This window comes from Cebidichthys violaceus, unplaced genomic scaffold, assembly GCF_023349555.1.
Source record: "Cebidichthys violaceus isolate CVI_PGR_0920_01 unplaced genomic scaffold, fCebVio1.0.p SCAF_5, whole genome shotgun sequence".
Lineage (NCBI taxonomy): Eukaryota > Metazoa > Chordata > Actinopteri > Perciformes > Stichaeidae > Cebidichthys > Cebidichthys violaceus.
This window is the reverse complement of record NW_027176705.1, coordinates 8,874,418-8,897,295: the sequence shown is the minus strand read 5'-3', so window position 1 is coordinate 8,897,295 and position 22,878 is coordinate 8,874,418. Positions and strand designations below refer to the sequence as shown.

Here is a 22,878-nt window from a genome sequence, read left to right as displayed (position 1 = left end):
CACACACACACACACACACACACACACACACACACACACACACACACACACACACACACACACACACACACAGAACAGAATAAAGGATGGGAAACTTATTCTACACCAAGACATGAATAAATACAGAAAGTCTTCCTTACACACAGACATGGTAAATTCATTTTTGCAGTAAGCAAGCCGGTGCGAGCACCACACTGCATATTAAATATGTGGCATTTTATCAGTTATCAGTGCAAACAACAAAACAAGAGCAACAAGAAGGTGAAAACTTAGTTGGAATGCATTTTAATAGTGGTGGGTTAAGGAAACATCCTGCAGACAAATGTGATGTGTTGTATAAAGACACTGAATGTAAACGTGATTAATTGTTTTTGTAAAGCACTGTTGGGATAGCGTGAGGTAAGCGTGTAAAGTGTATGTATCCCTATTTGCATATTCTGCGTAGGTCTAAGAAGGGAACAGACCAATCAAATCAAAGTAACACACTGTTTTCGTCTTCACCTCCTGACTCAGCAGTAGGAGCACTGAGGCCCAATATTATTCAGGGTATTCAGCAGTGCTGAGATGCAGTGAGTGACTACGACAACAACGTAAACTGTTTCACACTTCCTTCTCTTGGTCTGAGCCAATTAGTCCAGTGGTTCTACTCAAGATCAGTAAGGTTTCAGGATGAATGGTGTATGGGGGTGGATCGAGTCTCCTGTAATAACTTAAAATGCATAGATTGCATGAAACGAAATCTAACTATGAAAACATCAAATTACTTCAATGGATAGCACATGTAAACAAACCCTTTAAGATACATTTAGTTGTCAAATACTCTCAGGGTTTGCATCTAAAACTTTTGACAGTTTACCAATAAAAAGGTCACTAATCTGTCATTTCTGTTTAATGGGATACTCCACCCTAAAATCTATAATCCAAGCATCAAGTGCTCTTCCTGTAAACTTCCATGTGTAAACTTGACAGGTGGCTCTAAAAAGATACTGGTTTCCTTCTTCACAGTCAGTTTCAACAGTTAAATAGATTACCATTGTGGAGTTTTCACAGTGGAAAAAACAGGTACCAAACATTCCTATGACTCCCTTTCACTGAGACATAATCCACTTCACCTTTGTCCTTCTATACGTTCCATTTGATCCAGCCAACGTTTTATATTATAAAAACACTGTCACCCTCATTACAGTAGTGTGTATATATCTGGAAGTAGTACATTTTGAAGAAATGATTGAACATATGGATGACCCAAGAGTGGTTTGAAGTTTAGATCCTTTTTCCACAATGAAAACAAGTCATTACTGTCGTACTGCAGCAGTCAACACTTCCAGCTCACCAATAGCCGCTCTGTCTGTGAAGAAGCATATGAAGAAAAATATCTTTCCAGCCAACATAAAGACTTAAGATTAGGTATCACTTTAAGAATTGGGTATTTTGAGGGACAATGCTACAAACTAGACTTTTTATTATTCAGTTTTCTACATAGCTTATTTTACTCAATCCCTGGTATTTTATGTATGCCGTGTTATGTCATAACATAAACACCTATAAGCCCCTCTTGCAATCTTTGACTGGATGCTTATTATCAACCATTACAAACATAAAAAATAAATTAAAAAAAAAACTCTGCACAGCTCCATTATTCTGAAGTTTATAGAGGCTGAGCTCCAATGTAACATCATTTGAATTCTGCCAGTCGTGTTTTGTTAGTCAAATCCTCCTCATGCTGATATTCACATTCATTTCAGAGGTCAACACTTCCTTTCAGAATAAGGTGCTATTCATGTTCACCAAAATCTTAATGTTACGTACAACAAAAATTCAAATGTTTTCTTGGTTGAACTGCACACTTACAGTTGCCTTTTACTGAAACACATTACTAAACCTTACTAAATGAATGGCTTGGCTCAACAATTGGTCATGACCCAAAATTGGGCAGTTAGAAGAAAGTATATGCCTGTGCACCAACTTAACAACTTTGTTTTGATTGTGCTGATGCCCATTCAACCATTTATTGGTGTCATTGTAAACTCTAGCAAACACTAACTACTGATGGTCTGATGATTTATAAAAAATAAAATAAAAATAAAAACCTTGTAAAGAGGAAATATTCAAACATGTTCTGGCATACCTCAGGAAGAGCTGTGCTCTTGTTTAATTACAAATTGGAAGTATAAGCTTATTTGATCTATCTCTGATTATCAGTAAAACACAAAAACCTGGATGTTTCTTAAAATACAGAAATGTATCCAGATACGATCATTAAAGTGAGGAACAGGGTCAGACATCCATTGAATGGTTGTTTTTTGACTCCCATGGAATTTTGCTCTTGGCTAATATTGGACATAGGTGTGGTGCCTTTCTGACAGGTGACATATATCAACCTCATTTAGCAGGAAATGTGCAGCCATGACTCCATGACTTCAAGCTTCAGTGAGAATAACTACCATGTAGAAATTTTTGTCATGGCATAGGTAATAAACAAGTGAACAGAAACAGGTAGCTATTTAAATAGTTTTTTTTGTTGGGAATCAGAATAATGGAGCTGTGGCAACAAACGTAGTGTACAAACAAATCATAACTGCGAGGGTACAAACATCCACTACACAGTCATGTTTTCTAAATTAAAGTATCCTGCTCATTATGTGACAGAATGTAAAAATTCAAAAAGTAGTCATGGGTAATGTAAACTGCCTCTGCAGCTGAATTAAAGGAAAAACATTCAGAGCCCAGTTTTGTCAGACACATGGATAAGTTGCACTGGGTGTATAAATACTCAATAATGTAATATTTAGTTCTTATTTCTCTGTAGAGCCTCACACAGGTTGTGATTGGGATCTGGCTCCTGACTCATGATCTCAACGCACTCCCACTCTCCACTACAGCTGGACCGCTTCACCGCCTCCACCACCGTCTGCACATAGAGACCTTCCTCGAACGTTGGTGCCATGGCCACCGGTCCTCGTGCCCACGACCTGCGCTCCTCGTGAGCCTGAAAAGACTGTCTCAGGGCCTTAACCATGGAGCTCAGCCCCCGCAGGTGAGGCAGGGGCATCTCTTTCACCTCTGGTCCCACCCACCCACTGTCGCCGAGCAACAGCTCCTCACCTTTCTCCCCATTGCGTTGACCGTACAGCTCCGCCCCCCTGGCAACCAGTCTCCCGGTGGATCCGACTACCATGACCTCGTGCACAAATGACCCCGGCATGTTGAAGTTCAGGGTCACGGTGCAACACACACCACCAGAGCTGGACCCGGCTCCACCCATCAACATTTGGAAGAAGCAGAAATCATCGCTGGTGACGCGGCGGATGCCTCGGATCAAACCGTTTTGTTGTACAAAGGTCCGCAGAAGGCCGTGGACACGATGGGCTCGAGCACCGGTTAAGTAACTTAAAAGGTCAATGACGGACGAGCCGACAGTGTGTAGGCCGCCTCCTCCCATCAGCTCCTCACACGTCCAGCCGTAGGACTGGTCCAGGAGGCTGGGGCCATAGACTCGGACATCACACACCTGCATTTCTCCAACGTATCCCTCCACCAGCAGCTGGCGCATTGCCACAAAAGCTGGCAGGAAGCGCAGGGTATTACCCATAATGCTGAGCAGCTGTGGGTAGTATCTGGCTGCAGTCACCATCTTGAATGAATCCACAGCAGTTGCAGCTTTCTCACACACAACATTCTTACCAATACCTGCAAAGAGAGAGGGAAAGGCCGGCGTTATCACTATTCAGATAACACTGAATTTAATAGAGTGCGACAGTAAAAGGTCCTAAAACCCAGAAATAAGTTAGCATTTCTGCACTTCTAAACAATTTGAATGCTTTTTTGGTTAGATACTTAAAATAATAAAAATAAAAATAGACATTTTTACAGAATTTTGGAGCTTTTACGCGGCTTAAAAAAGGCGGTTGCTAACAAATGAGACCACAGACGTTGTGTAGGACATTACACCAAACACAGAAACTCATCTACTCACTACTCCACCTTAACAGCCTTGTTGTGTTGGTACTCACACTTTTGCAAACTTTTAAACTTTAGATTCACATTAGACATCACTCAGGAAAGGTGTTTGTAGAAGACGTAGGTGTGCAAAATCCAGTTTGTAAATCTCAAGTTGGAAGCATAGCGGTAGTGAAGTTGAAGTTGTGCGACTGTGGTAGAGTTTGTTTATATCCTAGAGTTGTCTTTTTACATCCTGCAATTGCATTTATGCTTCAAAAATGGTGTTCATTTGTGAAGATTAACTTGCCAAACAAAACATGCAAGTATCATAAATGTTTGCCACAGAGCAATAATACAAAATCCACTGGAAAAATCCCATTGGCTTTTTGTCGAGGGAACCACTGCGATGCTAATTTCCGGGTTAGCCTAGCAGAATCTATCATCCCTGCAGCACTCTATGAATCTGACATAAAGTGCAATAAGAATACTAGAATTTTACATTTTAAAAGATACAATCTGGCAATCTCCCTCCCCCACATAAACAACTTTTATGATTTTTGGTTGTCTCAACAAAAACAAAAAAGGTGAAACAACTGACTCCCTTCTTTGAATTAATCTTTAAGGCGGTGGAGGTCATGTTCACTCACTATGGTTCATGATCTGCCTTTAATTAATAATAAAGCTTTACACACAATTTAGGTTTCACATTCAGTAAGTTCCTACCTCCATTTATATCAATCAGGGCAGACAAAGTTATACAAACAGCTCTCAATATAATTCAACAGCATCACAAACCAACTTTTGCCAAACTGTTGTATTAGACTGCATTTGTTTTAGCTGGGTGTAACTTTTAAAAGTGTATATCAGCTATGATTTGAAACTATAGGGCAGACTTGGTGTCTCAGTGCTCTGTGATAGCACAGAAGATGTGTATAGCTTTTATATACAAGTTCCCTTTGGAGGTATTGCCATGGACAAGTCCTTTGGCGGGGGACACACTCAGGAAGTTGCAACTAAAACAGGAAGCTGAGGTCAACACTCAGGAATTCCATCAGATACAGTAAGTTAACTTTATAGATCAACTCTCCTCTGATAAGACAATGTGTTGGTTATGTTTGCTTCAATGTGCTGCTAGCAAATGTGAAATGTGAGGGGTTTCACGTTTTTGTCGGTAAGGTTTGTTTTATTTCTTTCCCCCTCATATTGCTACGTTCCCTGAGTTTACGGGTATGATCACCATTAATCACATCTCAAGGATGAACCCAGAGAGATACGTTACATTTTTAGTATATGCATCCTTTGGGAAGTACTGTCATTGCAGTCAAAAAGTTCATATCTATTGCAGATCTAACCTGCCAGGCCCAACTGGGTCTGATCACAGCTGGGCATGTAACTGGTAATATAGTGTCAGTGGAAACTGGAATGTAAGACGTGGCATTTTGGAAGAAAACTGATCTTATCTTAGTGTCATCATGAACACAAAAATTCTGGATTCGGAGATGTAAATTAATTAATTGCAATGCTGTAGGTTTTATGAATTATGATAGAATGAATGTATGTAGGCTTAGCACAAATGTTTAGGGTAAAAGTTCAACTTATACACTTTAAATAAAAGTAAAAAAATCAGATTTTTAGTAAAACTGAATGTGTGTTTATGACCTCTTACCCAGTGCTTTGACAGCGATCTGTCTCGTCATTGAGGGTGGTATAGAGATGCAAACGAGGTCGACATCTTGGTGCAGCAGGACGTCATCAGATCGGCTGGTGTGAAAGGGGATGCCGAGCTCTTTTGCCAAGCAGCACGCTTCCTCTTCACTTCGCCCCCAGAGTGCATGAACCTCAAAGCCTTCAGCTTTCAACAACGGGACGAGCACTCGGGCTGTGCTGCCCGTGCCAAATACACCGACTCCTGGCAACATGGCAGCGCCACTCACTGCGACCTTACGTGTTAACCATGGCGAGCCTCACCGACATCCCAAGAACCTAAAATTCCAGGAGAGCTTACAGTACCTGTAAAAATACAAGAAGAGACCAATGATACTATGTGACATTGAAAAAAATCAAGTATCACACTTTGTTGTAATTTTATGTTTTTTTCCACACAACAGTTACATTTATGGTGAGCAATAATGAACATGCATGTAAATACATTCAATGTTCATTCAGCTAAAGTACTTAAATAAGTTCAGAAAATCACTTTACTGTAATGCAGGATTCAAGAGCAGACCGTAAGACATTTAATCTATATCGAAAGGTTACGATAAACCAAACCACAGACAATAACGTGTCTCACAGGACAACAGCTATATTATCTCTAGTGACTGTATCAACAAACAGGACCAACACGTCCGATGGAGGTCTAGACCAGTTTTTTCTTATCAGTAATCTCTCTACTTACACCGTGTCCTGCTACATAGTTAACATGCCATTCCTCAGATGTTCCACACCCACCGAAAGTCAACGTCACCTCTACCTCTGGAGCAAATGCAGTGTATGTCTGTGCCTTTGCCCTTAGACAGGCCATCTGTTATGGACCTACAACTGTGGTGGATTTCATTCCTCCATGTTAATTGCGGTTAATGGGCTTGTGTGGTGGGGCACCTGCCCACAGTATGACCCACCTTAGAGTAAGAGGGTGGGGGTAGTAGCTTACAGTACCTGGAGCCATGAAATATAAGATCTCGCTTCTTCACATTGCATCACCTCAGGGAGCAAACAGCGTGGCCAAACAAACATAAATTAACCAAGGCTTCCCTCTCTGAAACACGGACACCACAGAGAGTAACCTAGCCGCGCTGTGCTGCTGTCGGCTGGTCAGATAACAAAGCCATGCCGCAAGAAATCATCGCTACAGGGATCAATAGTCAGTTGGGTATTCGCCATATTTTTTACGATACCACAAACTTAGGGAAAGTGGCCACAAATGTGACTAATATAGACGAATAATGTCCCGGACAGCTATGGTACACGCACGCGCGCGCGCACGCACACACACACACACACACACACACACACACACACACACACACACACACACACACACACACACACACTAAGCTAGCTAGACTACTGATAACATTAGCTAGCATGTTCAGCTAGCCGGGGCCAGGTATCCGCAAAGCGAGCTCTAACAGCTCCCGTTAAATAAAGATACTTTACAGAGTTAATATCTAAAGTAAATCCATCTAACGGTATTCAGACTTGGTATACAAAACACGCCATAGTAAAATGTAACGTTAGCTACCTACTGTGTTTACCAGGACAACACCAACAGCCGTTGAAGCTGTTCAGTCGCGCGCTGCCCAGTTGCTAATGGTAACTTCATACTCTGACAAGTTTGGATCTGCTTCCGGTTTTGTCAGAAGGACTTCAAAATAAAGGACCCAAAACGTAAAAAGGCACTTACAAAATAAAAGCTAGCAGGACGTGATTAACAAAGAAAAAGGTTTATCGGAAATAATCACAGAACCTCTTAAGAGTCATTTACACATACAACTGAGTGTCTATTATCAATAGGCCTATACGGTAACCCACAATTTGCCAGAATTTGCTAAAACTGTTGCAAAACTCTCACAAGAGTATCGTAAATTTTGGGGTAACATCTAAGACCTGCTAAAAACACTAAGATTAATCTTGCTGGTTGCCATTCATCACTGAATAAAACTCAAACAGTCCAATATGTGTTGAGAACGAGTGGAGCTAAACACTGGACTTTTACCAATCCAAGCTGAATGCTAACGTGCTAACAGCAGCATTTTACTAACTAATGGATATTCAAATGGTGATATGATAGCATGTGATATTCAGTGTTTTGCCATGTTAACATGCCTCCACTGTATATGATTAAAGAATATTTTAGCAAGTTAGAATTCTAATGTTAGCATGCCATGTTAGCATTCATCTCAAAGTACAGGAAAGATCACAGGGATACAGGTGGCAAATTTGTGACAAATGGCAAATTTGTTCTAGAAGTTTTGGGTGAGAAAACCTGTTTGTAAAACCTCATCAAACGTGAGGTTGATACCCAATAAAAAGCCATAAACCAAGATAGCGACAGCTAAAATGCCGAATTCGAGGCTTTAAAACTGTAGTCCACAAACCAATGGGTGACCTCACGGTGACTAAGTCCTCTTCTTATACACTGATGAAGGCTATTGGAGTAGTTACAAACCTGAAGTGCTCATTTGAATAAAGCATGTTTAAGTATTCCTTGAATTTAGTTTATTTCGTTGAAAACAGTTCGCTCAAATTTGAAGTTTATTTTGGAAATATCCTTTAATATTAGGCAATAAGGTGTGAAGCTAAATGAACTTCCTTAAAGTCTGTTTTCTGTAGCATAAAACTTAAAACGTGTCAAATTTCATCAAAGGATGTATCGGGTTTGACTGTAATCTGCCCCTCAAACTATAGATGTGTCTGCTAATGTGCAGAGAAGTGTTTGACATGTGGAGATTATATCCAGATGTGTCTGACAGGTGGAGTAATGGTTGTATGGGGATGATAGGAACGATGACAACATCCAAACCAGTACATCTTGAGATTTGGGGCTTTTTGGTTGGCTCCACAAATTCAATCCCAAAGGAAGAATCTACAAGCCCATGAGGTGGATGATAAAGGTTACTACCACATGCAGACATGCATGGTTTTAATGTTCTGTTTAAGACAGCAACAGTGACAAAGCAGTGGAAGGAAACATATTAAAAATTGGGTGGAATTCAAATTAAACAAACTTGTATTTCCTTTCAGTATGACCATTCTGTCACATGCATGGATTTATGGGGGTTTAACCTGCATGGATGCTTGATATAATACTATATGATACAACTTTTAGGCCTAACATTTATTGTAAACTGCTTTGCGTTGCAGTACACATGCATATAGGGGGGAAACACTTTTAAAAATAACTCTTTTAAAAATGGGCAACATTCAATCATTGATTGATATTGATATTGAACACTTCTAATTTTTGTTTATGTGTGTTCAGTATGAGGATGTGGATATTTAACAGCTTCATTGACATTCTGGAAAGCCCCATGGTCCACCTTCACAGGTGCTTTTACTTATGTAGCCTAATTAGAGTTCTTAGGATTTAGGCTATTAGTTCATAGAGTTTGGTTACATCAGGTAATTTCCAGGGGATTTCCTTTCCAGTTACATTTTTCAGTTAAACTGACCCATTGAGACAAAGGTCTCATTTCCAATGGTGCCCTGGTTACATGCATGAATACAATAATTGTATTATCATAAAACAATAAAACAAATAAGAAAATAAAATATCAATCATTTATAGTCATATCATACATACAATGTTTTAAAATGGAAAAACACAAATCATCAATAACCAAATGTAACATATCAACAATTACACATTCAAACTAAAATACATTATGGTATCACTATTTAAAGCATTCACAGACCTTGACATTACATTTATTTAAACATATTATTGACTCTAAAAAATGGTTACTTAAAAAAAAATGATGGCAACAAAGTGACATGTAATATAAATTTGCTGAATATTTGGATGAAATTGATTTACATTTAATGAATATTTGGTTGAAATTGATTTACAGTTAATGAATATTTGGTTGAAATTGATTTATATTTACTGAATATTTGGGAGAAATTTATTTATATTTAATGAATATCTGAGTTAAATTGAGTTGGATTCACTAAATAAAATTAATTATATCAAGTCACATTTTAGCACATTACTTGTTACATGTTACTTAATTCAACACATTCCCACTGCTATTCTAACTTTAAATCTATTCAATATTATTGATTGTCACTTTGTTGCCATATTTTTTCTATGTCTAATTCACTCAATACTATGCCACCTTGGTGCCACAGTAAACTTAACTTGGGCCAACAGATCACAATGCATATACAGTGTACTCAAACATTTACCCGATTAACGCAATAATAAGCCGGTGTAATTGAAAACACCTGTGTGGGTGTGTAGAGCCTCAAATAAACCAGTTTTATTATATGCACGGAAAATGGTATCTGCGCAAATGTAAGCAGACAATTAAAGTATTTTCCTCGGAAACATGGTTATTCAGAAAAAAATATATTGTTCTTCAACATATCATAATTATTTCCTGTGTGCTTGTGTTTTAATAAATACATTAACTAAATAAAAACATCTGGACATGGAATCAATACTTCTCAGCAGAGCTCAGCGTGTTGTACCACCTGCTGACCAGCAGGGGGCGGTAGTTTACTAACGGAGATGGACAGGAAGCGCAAGGCATTATGGGACTTCTAGTTCTCAGTGGAGGACGGTTGGCTTGATAACACCGCGAAGAACAAACCGAGACATTTACCACCGAAAATAAAATATCAGCCTCAAATTCAGCATAAGTAAGAGCTCTGCATGCGTCGAGTCCGGATCAATTAAGGTGGATTCAATCGTCGTACGAAGAAAAGCGGCTTACTTTTGGTGAAAAATAAACAGGAAGTTGTTAGCGTTGTGGGACGTGTAGTTCCGCTTGTAGGCCACTGAGCTTGATAACAACGCATAGAATAAAGAAACAACAATAAAATAAGCTAAACTTAATTTGAAGACCGTGCTTTTGGCCTCGTTGTTGACATAAACATGCCCGGGTTCACCTGCTGTGTTCCTGGGTGCTACAACAACTCGCACCGGGACCGGGACTTGCGCTTTTACACGTTTCCTAAAGACACCACGCTGAGGGAGCTGTGGCTGAGGAACATCTCCCGGGCCGGGGTCAGCGGCTGCTTCAGCACCTTCCAACCCACCACAGGACACCGGGTCTGCAGCGTGCACTTCGCCGGCGGGAGGAAGACCTACACCATCCGAGTGCCGTCCCTCTTCCCTCTGCGTGGGGTAAACGAGCGCAGGAGTCGGCGGGGCAGAGGCAGGAAAGTGTCCGCGGCGGTTCCTGGCCCCGCCGCCGCAGCGACCTCCGGAATTGTGCTCACAAACGTCCTGGGCAGCACGGCGGAAGGAGCCGAGGGTAACGCTGGCGGCGAGGCGAGCGATGACAGCATCACCGTGGTGCAGATAGGCCAGAACGGGGAGTACCTGGGTACGGCGCGGCTGCCCGCCCAGTCCGAGGGGACTTGTTACACCGTCGGTAGCGATGAGCTGACCGCCGACGATTCATCGGTCGAAATCGCGCACCAGCCGCCCGCGCAGTACGTCAGTGTGACCAGCAGCCCGCTGGAGCACTCGTACTCTCTGACCACCGGCACCACGTCAGCCGAGCTGCTGCGGAAGCTGAACGAACAGCGGGACATCATCGCACTGATGGAGGTGAAGATGAAGGAGATGAAGGCGACCATCCGCCAGCTCCGGGTGTCCGAGGCCAAGCTGCAGGAGGAGGTGCGGGAGCGGGACCGACTGCTGTACGGAAACTCGGCTGCTTTTAGCGTCCGGAAGAAAATGTGATGGGTGAACATCACCGGAGACGATCCGTTACAGAGACTCTGACTAACGGAGAGGACACCGACGAGATCCAGACCTATTTTGTATAAAACCAAGAGCGATGACAATGTATTTACAAGTAGAGCTGGTTTTTCATTGGTCTGTGGTAAAGACAAAGTTGGCTGGCTAGTTTATGTAGCTTAGGCTATACTAATAATTGGCATTGGAAACTACGTAGGATCATACACAGTCCAACATTGACATACAGCTAAACCAAGATAGCATTTTATTAATTCAACCAAGACTCCTAGTTTGCACTGATTTACAAGTTAGGCAGGCTTACACACTTATAACCGGACTGATGAGGAAAATGCTCAAAACTGCCTAGTTGCATAGAACGTTTTTGTCTTTAAGATTTCTCTTCTAATGTGTCTATTTCCTTGCTTGTGAATTTAAGTTAGGAGGCTGTTGCAAGAAACATCTCAATGTAGATTTGCAGAGGTAAAGTATGCCGAGCTGAAGCATCTAGGGTTTATTGTGAACAAGACACTATTCTTGGCACACTTGGTGTCGCCAATGAAACGACTTTATCTGAGTTGCCTTTAAAGTTGTTTTCCTTTTTATTTTTGTTGCTAAAGACATTTGATCAACAGAAAATGGAATTAAAGGAATTCCTTAAAGCGTGAAGGGGCACTCAAAAGATGTAATCTTATCAAAATGTGTTTCTTGATGATATGCATTAAGTTTCATTTGCTCATCCTTTTTTTTTTTTTTTTTTTTTTAGAAAATTGTAAGAGAAGTACAAAGAAAACCATTTTCTTCAGATACTTTATGCAACTAGAACACGTCCGTCTGTCCCGGAGGTTGTTCTTTGAAGCAGCGCCTGCTTGTTTCAATGTGATTCATTCGATGTTTCTCCTCACAGACATCAAGTGGCTGCATTTCTCTGTCCCGTACACAAGTGTTTTATACACAGGATGTTACATACATTTCTGACAGCTATGCTCTCATTTTGAAGTAAATTTCATTTTGAAATGGAGATGATTTCCACTGAATAATTTCTCAGTTCCTGAAATGTTTTCCTGATTTTATCCCAGTCACAGTTACAAAGTGATGAGTCAGAAGGTCCTGAAGTATTTTTTTTATTGCTTTTACCTTCAAGTTGAGGGCTCATAGCTCAACCCAAATGGGTCACAGTCCTCTGTCTTGGGCTCTTGTTTGGACTCTTTCTTCGGAAAAAAAAAAGTAATACAGTTTGTCATCATATCAAATCCCAAATCATGAAGACTCGAATCTCAGGGTTGCTGCTCTGTTGGGTGACCTGGTGCTGAAAGCCTCACTCAACATGTAGCTACTCTGTCAGTGTTAAGAGAGGGTCCTGATAAAGATATTGCCTTATTAAGATGAATGTGATGAAGTGTGCAACCCATCAGCTTGTACTTGGAGTTATTTGTTGAGAATCAACAAAAAGGCACTGATACTCCTGTTCATGTTTGTGTTAATATTGTAAATTAGGGTTATTATGGATTTATGCAGGGATCACAATAGCAGATTAATGAATTGGTTAGGCCATAAAATGTCCAATAATAAGGACAAGTGGCCATTACGAGATACCAGAGGATAAGATTGTGTCCTCTGATTTCTTCTATTGGTCAACAGTTACAAAAGAAAATTATTTTTTGAAGCAGCAAATCCTCACATTTGAAAAACCATATCCTGCAAGTGATTATCTTATTTGACTATGATTTCAGTGCTATAGTTTCACTGAGTGCACTGTGTCTGGTTGTCTTTGTTTATTTACTTGATTTTTTCCATAGGTTGATAGAAGACAACAAGTGGTAAAATGTGTCCAATGTTGCAGCATGACTTTCTCCCTCTAGATGGCGGTGGCATAAAAGCTTGCAGAGCAGGAGGTTTAGCTCCCGTCTATATGGCCTGATTCATCTGTCTGTGTGTGTTGGCAGCTTGGATGGTCATTTGCTTAATTGTTACTCCTATTAAAGCAGTTGAATGTCTTAATGTGATTGTAAAGCTGTTACTCAACGCAAACTTAAAATCCATCATTTTGAACACCTGCTGTGTTAATGTGTCTCATGAAACTGAGAAAGAGGGAGAGCCGGATGAATGGATAGACGGAGAGCGAGGATCCAGATCCTAATCTCATCTGGATTTTTTTTTTTTTACTCCCAGCAGTGTTGCATAATGCCTTAATCCAGCGCTGTCGATCAAATTTACTCAACTCTATCTTCCTTTTCAATGGCCGCTGCCATTCATCACAGCCGTCTCTGTATTCTACTATAATGGAGTAAAACTGTGTATGCAATATGTAATCCTGAAGTCCGGTGTTTTGACATCAGACTATGTATAAACCGTACACCCGTGCCTGGAAAAACAGATTGCCACTGTATACAATTTCTTCTGATTCCTTTCTATCTAAAGACTTAAGTCTTCTGATTGTCTGCTGTAAACCATCAGACCCACACAGTCTGTCATAGGACTTAAGATTTTTTCGTTTACAATGATCAAGATACACACATTAATTTCTCGTTCCGTGCAAATCAACATTCTTGAACCACGTGGAACACCATGAGCTGACGCGTTTAAAGGGTTGTTGTATCCTGATTAATACCATATAAACTAAAACAAATGAAGCTTTCAGGTAGCGCTAGGCTTGGGCCTTTCTTATTACGTCATCAGATATTTACTGAATTCAATCAAAATTCTGCATGTTGCAGTGTTCATATTTTATATAGGTATAGGTCTTGTAGAGCTGCGTGTGTTTAGGCAATATCTAAAAAATGGCTTTCTTTATTTGTTGAATGAATAAAACAGTATAGAAAAATATGTTCATACTTAAAGTAACGTGGAGAAAAGTATTGTCACCAAAAATAATCAAACATTCCCTGCACATACTGTATATATGTATATATATATATGTATATATATATATATATGTATATATATATATATGTATGTATATATATATATATATATATGTATGTATATATATATATATGTATGTATATATATATATATGTATATATATATATATATATATGTATATATATATATTTTAATAATACATCTAGCCCAAGCTATAATTATTGGTATTTCTGCAGATGACACCACTTTTTCGAGCAGAAAAACTGTGCTGCGGTCCAAGAAATAAAAATGTGGGAAAGTCATACATGTGTGCTGCAGAATTTGGGATTCAGTAGACCACACTGAACTGGAGAAGTCAAGTGTCAGAACAGGCCCTGTTTAACAGGCCCAGTTAAGATGAGTTTTGGTTAGCGTTTTGAGTTCTTTGGTTGTGCTGGGAGGACAATTAATGCAACACTTCACACATCTGTATCTGGACACTCTGACACAACCTGACAAGTTTAATGATTCAGCTGCAGTAAAAATACGATATAGAAACAGGGACAATAAGATGTCACCTTTCCCGTTGTAAAGCATTATAATGAGGATGGATGCTTCAGAGTGACAAAGACAGGACATTTGCATGATGATTTACACTGCATTGCCAAAATCATGTGGACACTCACAGTCGCTGCTGCAGTACATCTGATAGGTGTTGGATGGGTTTGAGCTCAGGGTTCTTCTTCACCAGACTGGGAAAAGCATCGACCATTTGTTTTTTTTCCTTTATGGACCTCTCTTTGTGGATTTAAAATGAAAACCAAACATTTGACACAAAGATAGAAGCCCACTATTGTCTGAAATATTGCTGCATTCAAATTGTTCTGAAATGGCACTACTGTAAGGGCCAATGAAAAACAGCGCCAGTATACCCTTCAATACTACAGTGAAGCATAAGGCCAGGGGTGTGACACAGGACTCTTACACCAGGCATTCTTTGCATACAGTTGCATCAACATGCAACAACAACAAAAGTCCAGAGAGATCAAATATCTCTGAAAACCTGTGGAATGACTTCAACATACAGTCGTGTTTCACAGACACCTCACATCCAGCTCGATTGATCCAGAGCACATCTGTAAGGTAAACAAGTACAAAAACCTGATGTTTTCAGGAAGAAGCACAGCTGGAATTGCTGCCAACGTTCCCATGATGTATTGATTCAGGCCAGCAGCTTCAGATGCAGACAGATTATTCTGCAGTTAATGGTTGTTTTAAGCCACAGATTAACAATGGGTTACCATTCCTCCTGTGTCAGTATACAGATGTGAACAGGGACTTAAACTAATGCACAGAGTGTGAGCCATCTGGGGGGCGTAGCAGAGGATTTGGAGGCAGAGAGGAAGATGAGGAGGATGGAAGACACAATCTCAAGTAAGAAAAGTTGGGAACAAGGTAGATGGTTTACAATCACCCATCTAAAATCAGGGTCTGCATGTGTAGTGTGTCTCTGTCCAACCTTTAGTTCAGAGTGTTCATACAGCGCTCTTCAATAACCCATCATGACCCACATAGCTGTGGATGATCCTCATGGATCGTTGCTATTCTCAGAGGGCGCTTTGCGTCTGTGTTGGACTCCCAGGTGAGCTGGATTCTCTTATCCTCAGTGGGACTTCATCCATCTGTCCACATGCAAACGAAAATCCTCCTGACACTTGTGATAATGTTTCCCTCTACTTTCCTTTGTGACAAACTCCTTGTTCAGTCGTAAAATCAGGTTTTTGCAGCAGGTAAGTGTGTGAACAAGGCAGAGGTGGTCAAAAATGATGTATATAATTGATTTGTGTTTCAAATAAATGTACGTAATATTAAAGACCGGAAATGAGTACTCTCTAATCCAGTGTGCTGTGTTGTGATGCTGTCATTGGTCTGCTGCCTCCAAGCTCTCGATGGCTCTCGCCTCGTGCCCCTCCCTAGTGCACATGCATGCACACTCACACGCACACATCCTCTTACTCTCTGCGATGCAACAGCCCCTTTCACAGTTAATCCAGTCGGGTTGTGCCACTGTGCATTGCTGTGCTTTTGCAATCTGATGAATTCCCAACGGATGGCAGATCACATCACATTTTAAAGCAGCATCTTTGGACTCTTTGGACTTACTGTCAGTGGGAGCTTCACATCAGAGCCTCTGGTTCAGAGGTGGGACTCGTGGAACCAACGATGAAGTCCCAACCAGGCATGGCGACCATGCTGCTGCCTATCTCTCTCTGCCTCAGTAAGGATGTTTCTTTAATTGTTGTGTCAGTGTGTTGACAATGTGCATTTAAGTCTTCTGGAAACATTTGTAAGTGCTGAGTTTGCTCTTGCCTGTCCTATGTTACACACAGTTTTCCAGATGTGTCTTTTTTATACACATATGTCTTCAAACTCAGGTTGATCAGAGGAATTTTAGCAGGTTTGTCAGAAAACCCCTCAAAATAGTTAAGTTGACTGATGAGGAATATTGCATCATTTAGCTTGTTCTGAAACTGAGGACAGAGAGGTTTTACAAATGCACTTACCTTAATGAAATGCTCACTGTCCCCTCATGTTATGATTGTCTCCCGCTCTCGCCTCCCGTTTGTGTGCATTTTAGATACATCGAGTATTAAGGGGCGAATTCTACTATCTGTTATTTTTTAGGTTATTTTCTAGTTTTTTTCCAGTTTCTTTTTTCCAGTAAGATTGTTCTGCAGAAGAAAAATAACCATCTTCATTAATGGAAACACTTATCAATGTGGGATTTTTTATCAATGACAACGACGAAATGAATCTAAAGAGATTTACTAAATGTTTTGCAGTAAAATCATGCTAAACGTTCTTGTGGGATGAACAATAAATTAACAATCATGATACAACGCAGACAGATATAAGCTTGCAAATACAACAGGAATAAACAACAAAAAACAGTTTTTAACAATGTCTATTCATACGTGATTAATAAACTCTTAAGGCAGCAATCAGGACAGAAAAAGTTGAATCACACATGGACTTTGCCATGACTCATGTGTCTGAGGCATAGACAGGAAAAAAGAGGGGGAAATCACTTGTTAAAGCTAAAGACTGCTATACAGTAGATACAATAATTACCCACTGATATATTAAGGCAAATATAGAGATGGGACATTTTCAAATAATTACAATAATACATAGATGGTTTTAAAGATGAATTTGACTTTCAGGTAATTGCTACTTGTGGTTGCAAAGGTTGGCTGGCCTCTGGCCTTTTCAAACGATGTGGCTAAAAGTACGTCGACACTCCTGCTCTCTTTAGGTCTGGGGCTGTTTTTTATGTTTTGGATGCTTTTGATGCTCAAGTTAAAATTAAGGGAAATATGAATGCTTCAGGTAACTAAAGAAGTCGGATAAAAGATCTGCACACATGTATCGATAAATGTCTGACGTCTGTCAATAGTAATCATAAAGAAATGAATATCCATGGCTTTAGAGTGAGGTGTATTATACTCAGATGTCCACATACTTTGGCCATGTAGTGCACTTCTGATCCTGGAACAGTTTACCAATGGCTGCTGACAACTGCATGTGTCCACAGATGTCTTCAAGGCCAACAACAAAGCAACTGTGTGGGTCCTATTCACAGGAAGAGATTGACATCTGAAACACACCTCCACAGCCTCATGTACTGATCGGGTTAATGCAAAAATGTCCTCTATTCCAAATCAATGTCTTCCAGTCAAATATTCCAGTCAAACCTTAATTCACACCTTTTCAGGAACATTTCAGTGGCTCAACTCAAACCAGGCTCAGAGGGACATGTTACGTATGAGCTGATCAATGCACTCAGACAGCTCACACAGGGTTTTGCAGTCCTACACTGAATTTGGCTTTGAGGTTGTATAATCCGTCCAGATGAATGGAATACTACATACTATACCCATATTTCTGTATTTGTTTGATCCATCTAAGCACCAGATGGATCATGTCTCTATGAACACAATGTGCTTCACTCCACAAGATGAAATCCCCGAACCAAAGAATCTAGAGATTTTATTTCTCTCTCTCATCCCTAACTCATCCCCATATTCATATGATGATACCCCTTTTTATAAAATGTTTCTCAAATTGTAAATATACTTTTCTCTTGTCTCTTCCGCTCCATTAGGCCTGGTCACTGTGTGTTCCGGAGCTGCAATTCCTCATTCATGTGGTTCCATCTACAAGAGTTTTGCTCAGTGTTTAGTCACACTTGGAGACAGTTTGGTGGATACACAAAAAGACCAGAGCACACAGGACATTGATTCAGTCTGCAGGTGTGTGTCTGCCCACCACTGTGGTAACCATCCAGTAAACGTCTTGTCTGTCTTGATACATCTTGTCTCAAATTGTTAAAGTTATAATCCTTAAAGTTGATATAATGATTAGTCGTATTGGCCAGGCTAGCGATGTGGCGCAAAGGATGTTAATGTCGGTCCACCTCTTTGGTCAACAACTGTTGCATGTGTGATTAATCCTACTCATTCTTAGTGATCCTCTGAATTTCCCTTTTGTGCCACTAAGAGGTTGACATTTGGAAATGTTTGTAAAATGTCTCAAGAAATATTGATTGCTATGACATGCCTGCAAGCCCAATGAAAAGCATCAGCTGTAGTTTCTTTCTTGCGCTAGCGAATGTTAGTATACTAAACTAAGATGGTGAACATGGTAAGCATAATACTTTGTGAACATCAGCATTTTGACATTATCATTGAGAGCATGTTAGCATGCTGATGTTAGCCTTGAGTACAGCCTTACAGGCTGTAAACTCTTGTTATATTCGCAATGGATGTAACATGTGCTCACAGTGACAAACCCACAGAGAGTTATCGCCTGATTACACAACAGTCTTTTAACTCATTGTTTTGGGTTTAAGGCCTATAACTTTATTGTTTTGATTCAGACTCTTCGGTCTCTTAGCATCATTTATTTTACTTTCTCTATTAAAAACATTACGCACTAAACAATGCTCGTCTTCTGTTGCTTTTCTGACAGAGTAGCTGCAGCAGGTTTACTTCCCCTGAATGGCACTCTACTGTACTGTTACAACGTACCAGCCACCACCACCAGTAACCACAGGTGTTGTCAAGTAAACAAAGGCTAAAAGGTTAAGGCTTATAACTTATAAAAGTAATTTAACACCAGACCAGCAACATGAAGAGTTAAACCAGGGGCTCATTTTTACTCAGATGTTACCCATACTCCCATCACTGTATTGTTGTGTTCTACCTGTATCTTGGCTTGCAGTCATTACATTTCTTCACTGATATCTCCTCATGTCCTGGTTCCTTGAAGGTCCTGGAATGCGTTCCATGTTTGTGCCAACTCGGCTCTAGCCGGCTGTCCTGGTGAAGCAGCAGCTGTCTGGGAGTCTCTAAGACAAGAGTCCAGGAAGACGCAATTTTCTGGAAACCTCTATGACATGTGTGCCAGCCGCACCACCCTCCCAGCCAGCACTGTGCCTGCACCCCAGAGCCCCCCCACCTCTGACCAGACCAACCAGGATAAACTGAAGGGGCAAACAAACAAGCACAGCCCCACCTTCTGCACACTGTTGTTATCTGTATCCAGCACCTTAATACTTCTGCTCAGGAGTTAATTAACCAAATGAGTCCTTCAATGAGAAAGCTGGTCGTCAAAGTCCAGCTCCCCCTACCATCCAAACACGTGAGGGTAAACACTCTTCACAAGTAAGACTCATCATGATTACATATTGATCCTAAAATAAGGAGTTCAATCACTGGATGACAAATGAAAAAAACAAAACAAAGTCGAGCATCTATTTAGGCATTTGCTCTCAGAAAGAAGTTGACAAAGAAGTTGCTTTCATTCTGACAAATATTCAACTGTGTCACTTAAGATGAGTGGATGATTGATTGTGATTAAATTCACATTGTCTACTATTGCTTGGTCACATTATGTAGGCTGGAGTGATGAACAGTTAATGAGGATGAAGGCCCTCCGACTCACTGAGATAACTTAGCTGAAAGACAAATCTCAAAGTTAAAATGAAAAGCTAATATTTGTTGTAAACATTTTATTTTTGTCACTACTGCAGTACATCAGGAATACTGACAGATTTTTTTATAGGACAAAAGAGATTTTAAGGGATGCCAGGTGTTCATATGTGCTTGTGATCCAATCAGGTGTGATCCAGAATAGAGTATTATTACAGGCTGCCAAACTATGTTTTTTTGTGCAGTTTAATTCATCATCCTGTTTGAACAGTTTAATATCAGAAAATTTGATTTTGTGTGGGAACATACTTTGCAGTGTGTGCATGATGTTGCAAAATGCCATTGCTTGTTCAAACTGTCATTTCATGTGACCCTTTCAGTGGTTTTCCAGTCCTTCTTGAAGCAGTTATATGTTGCTTTTTCTATTCTGTTATGTAATGTTTCACTTCAATCAATATGCATCCCATATGGCGCAATTAAAAAGGACACAGAACACACACTCTCAATAAAATAAGATAATAAGGAAGAGGGGAGTGAGACGTTTCCCAAGTTTCATCCTTATAGCATTAACAGTTGCTATAAAGTTATTTAATGTTGTATAACTTTTCTTTGTTACGGAGCTGTTATTGCAAACACAGACTGCATTTTATTCACTGGTTTTCACAGTACCAATTTATTTACTGTATTGTTTTCTGGTTTTTGGTTATTTGTATTATAACATTTTTGTCACAGCAGTATAGAGTGAAACATGCCTCTTTGATTAACTCTGATTTTAACCTGACAAACAACTTAAATTAAAGGTGCACTGACAAACACAATGCTGAGTTATTTTCCTTAAATCGTAGCTATTACTTTTATGTCATGGGTTTTTGAGTCAGTTGTATGTGTGTGTGTGTATGTGTGTGTGCGTGTGTGATCTTAATACTCTTAAGCTGTTTCATAACAGCAGAATCATGAGTAGATTAATCTTGTCTGTCTTTATTTGTCCACAGTGTAGCAGGTTGCACCTCAAAACCCTTGAAGACAGTCTTAGTGCCCTCGGAGCACGGAGCATAAATACTGTAAGTGACAAATGAATGATTAGTTGTGTGGCGTGTTGCTGTGTCAGCATTGCCATGACTTGAACATGAAGTGAGCAGGTATGACATCTAACGGTCGGAGGTGATAACTTAATTATTGCAGCATGCTGAATTTAAGAAGTTATTGCAGCGGTCACTGAAATCTCGGGTGGACGTCCTGTTTTATATTCTGCTGAAATATTGTTACACTGATTAAATGCCACCATGCAGCCTCTGTAACCCAAAGTTCACAGGTTAAATGGCTGATTTAAATAGTGCTGTTTCATAGATTTCACAGTTGATTTCAGATGCGGTTTGGACACAATTTGCACGGCGTACCTGATTTTCAATCTGAAATCAGACTGTCAAAAAGTCTCTGGCCTTGTCTGCTTTTTTACTGACAGACTACATGTTTAAAAAACTGATTATAACCCTGATTTGTTCATGACGACAAAACGTGGCAAGGCACCATGAGCAGAGAGGGGATTTCAAATCTGTTGCTGTCAGAGCTTCTATATGAATATATTGACCAGGTTTCATTTTTCCACATGAAATATGAACTTGAAATGTGTTGCTGTAGTTTGAGTAGGAATCTAAAGGCAGTGTGCCTTTAGATTCCTTGTAAACACCTGCAAACATCAGTTGTGTCTATTTTCAGTCAGTTATGTGTGCTACCACCTTTCATATTAGAGTTTTTTTCTTATTTTTTCTTAAGATAATTCAAGACAACTAGCTAATGAAGATTAGTGAAGGGTTCCAGGCCTCTATATCACTGCATTTCAGTCTACCAGACTAACTTGTTGTTTTTATATATATTTGATTTAGTCTGCCAAAAAAAGCAAATGGTAGATGTTGCTCTGGATTCACTTTCTGTCAGGTCCAACACATTCTCATTGCAACTCGTCACATACTGACGCTTTGTCAGACCTATTGCACTTGCTTAGGTTTAGGCCACAAAACCACTCAGTTAGGTTGAGTAAAAACATCATGGTTGGGTCCAGAAGCATCAGCATTGGTCTCAAACTCCGGCATCCTGTGTTTGTTTGATCCTTTCACATCCACCCTTTGTGGGTTTCTTTTCAGCAATTATACTATGACATCACACTCCCAGAGTATTTTCTCTGTGTGTCTAATAATGACATGGATGGGTTTATATTGTAGTTACTTGAAAGCCAAGAGCATCTCATACAGACACTAAACTTTAGTGTCTGTATGAGATGCTCTTTAGTGACTAAAGGTGGCTTTGCTGCTGTGGGAATGAAAATGTGCTGTCAAGTCATATATTCTTTAAATCTTCTTTTTGATGATCCATCCACATCCTTTAATAAAAAAATATAATGACTGTTGTCATCTTGGGTAACTTCATTAAAAATGTATAAGGTTTTTTAAAAGTGAAATCCTGAGATATTTCTGAAAACAGCCTGGAGGAAAAACTAACTAGGTCTTTGAATTGTCCCCAGAACACCTTGGTGCGCCTGCTCACTCTAATCTCTCTTTGTCCTGCATTTTACTTGAAAAAAATCTGTAACATCAGCATGAAATCTTTTTAAGGTGCCCCAAAGACCTCACAATCTGCGCCCAGCTGTTGAAATGCTCAAGATAGATAGATAGATAGATAGATAGATAGATA

At 39.9% G+C, this 22,878-nt stretch overlaps 3 protein-coding genes across 4 annotated transcripts; 2 read left to right on the top strand and 1 right to left on the bottom strand.

Moving 5' to 3' along the window:
- Positions 1-262: 262 nt before the first annotated feature.
- Positions 263-7,253, bottom strand: gfod2 (glucose-fructose oxidoreductase domain containing 2). Of its 2 annotated transcripts, none has more exons than XM_068730886.1 (3): positions 7,187-7,253; positions 5,609-5,952; positions 263-3,690 (listed from the first exon to the last, which is right to left on the bottom strand). In XM_068730886.1, exons 2-3 carry the CDS (start codon positions 5,859-5,861, stop codon positions 2,789-2,791), a joined length of 1,155 nt encoding a protein of 384 aa, XP_068586987.1. In that variant the 5' UTR covers positions 5,862-5,952; positions 7,187-7,253; the 3' UTR covers positions 263-2,788. The 2 variants fall into 2 exon arrangements, with proteins under 2 accessions (XP_068586987.1, XP_068586988.1); XM_068730887.1 differs by having other exon boundaries at positions 7,191-7,248.
- A 2,961-nt stretch (positions 7,254-10,214) lies between these two features.
- Positions 10,215-13,405, top strand: thap11 (THAP domain containing 11). The gene has a single exon (XM_068731025.1). The coding sequence runs from the start codon at positions 10,544-10,546 to the stop codon at positions 11,357-11,359; it is 816 nt and encodes a 271-aa protein (XP_068587126.1). The 5' UTR covers positions 10,215-10,543; the 3' UTR covers positions 11,360-13,405.
- Positions 13,406-16,420: 3,015 nt separating this feature from the next.
- Positions 16,421-19,832, top strand: nrn1lb (neuritin 1-like b). The gene is made up of 3 exons (XM_068731205.1): positions 16,421-16,475; positions 18,363-18,510; positions 19,529-19,832. Exons 1-3 carry the CDS (start codon positions 16,421-16,423, stop codon positions 19,830-19,832), a joined length of 507 nt encoding a protein of 168 aa, XP_068587306.1.
- Positions 19,833-22,878: the final 3,046 nt, after the last annotated feature.

Excerpts from the sequence above, each read along its gene's own strand:
- gfod2 (XM_068730886.1), bottom strand. The coding sequence starts at position 5,861 with ATGTTGCCAGGAGTCGGTGTATTTGGCACGGGCAGCACAGCCCGAGTG. Across the intron at positions 3,691-5,608 it reads GATCGCTGTCAAAGCACTGG|GTATTGGTAAGAATGTTGTG; the intron begins GTAAGAGGTCAT and ends CTCTCTTTGCAG.
- thap11 (XM_068731025.1), top strand. The coding sequence starts at position 10,544 with ATGCCCGGGTTCACCTGCTGTGTTCCTGGGTGCTACAACAACTCGCAC.
- nrn1lb (XM_068731205.1), top strand. The coding sequence starts at position 16,421 with ATGAAGTCCCAACCAGGCATGGCGACCATGCTGCTGCCTATCTCTCTC. Across the intron at positions 16,476-18,362 it reads GCCTATCTCTCTCTGCCTCA|GCCTGGTCACTGTGTGTTCC; the intron begins GTAAGGATGTTT and ends CCGCTCCATTAG. Across the intron at positions 18,511-19,528 it reads GACATTGATTCAGTCTGCAG|GTCCTGGAATGCGTTCCATG; the intron begins GTGTGTGTCTGC and ends GGTTCCTTGAAG.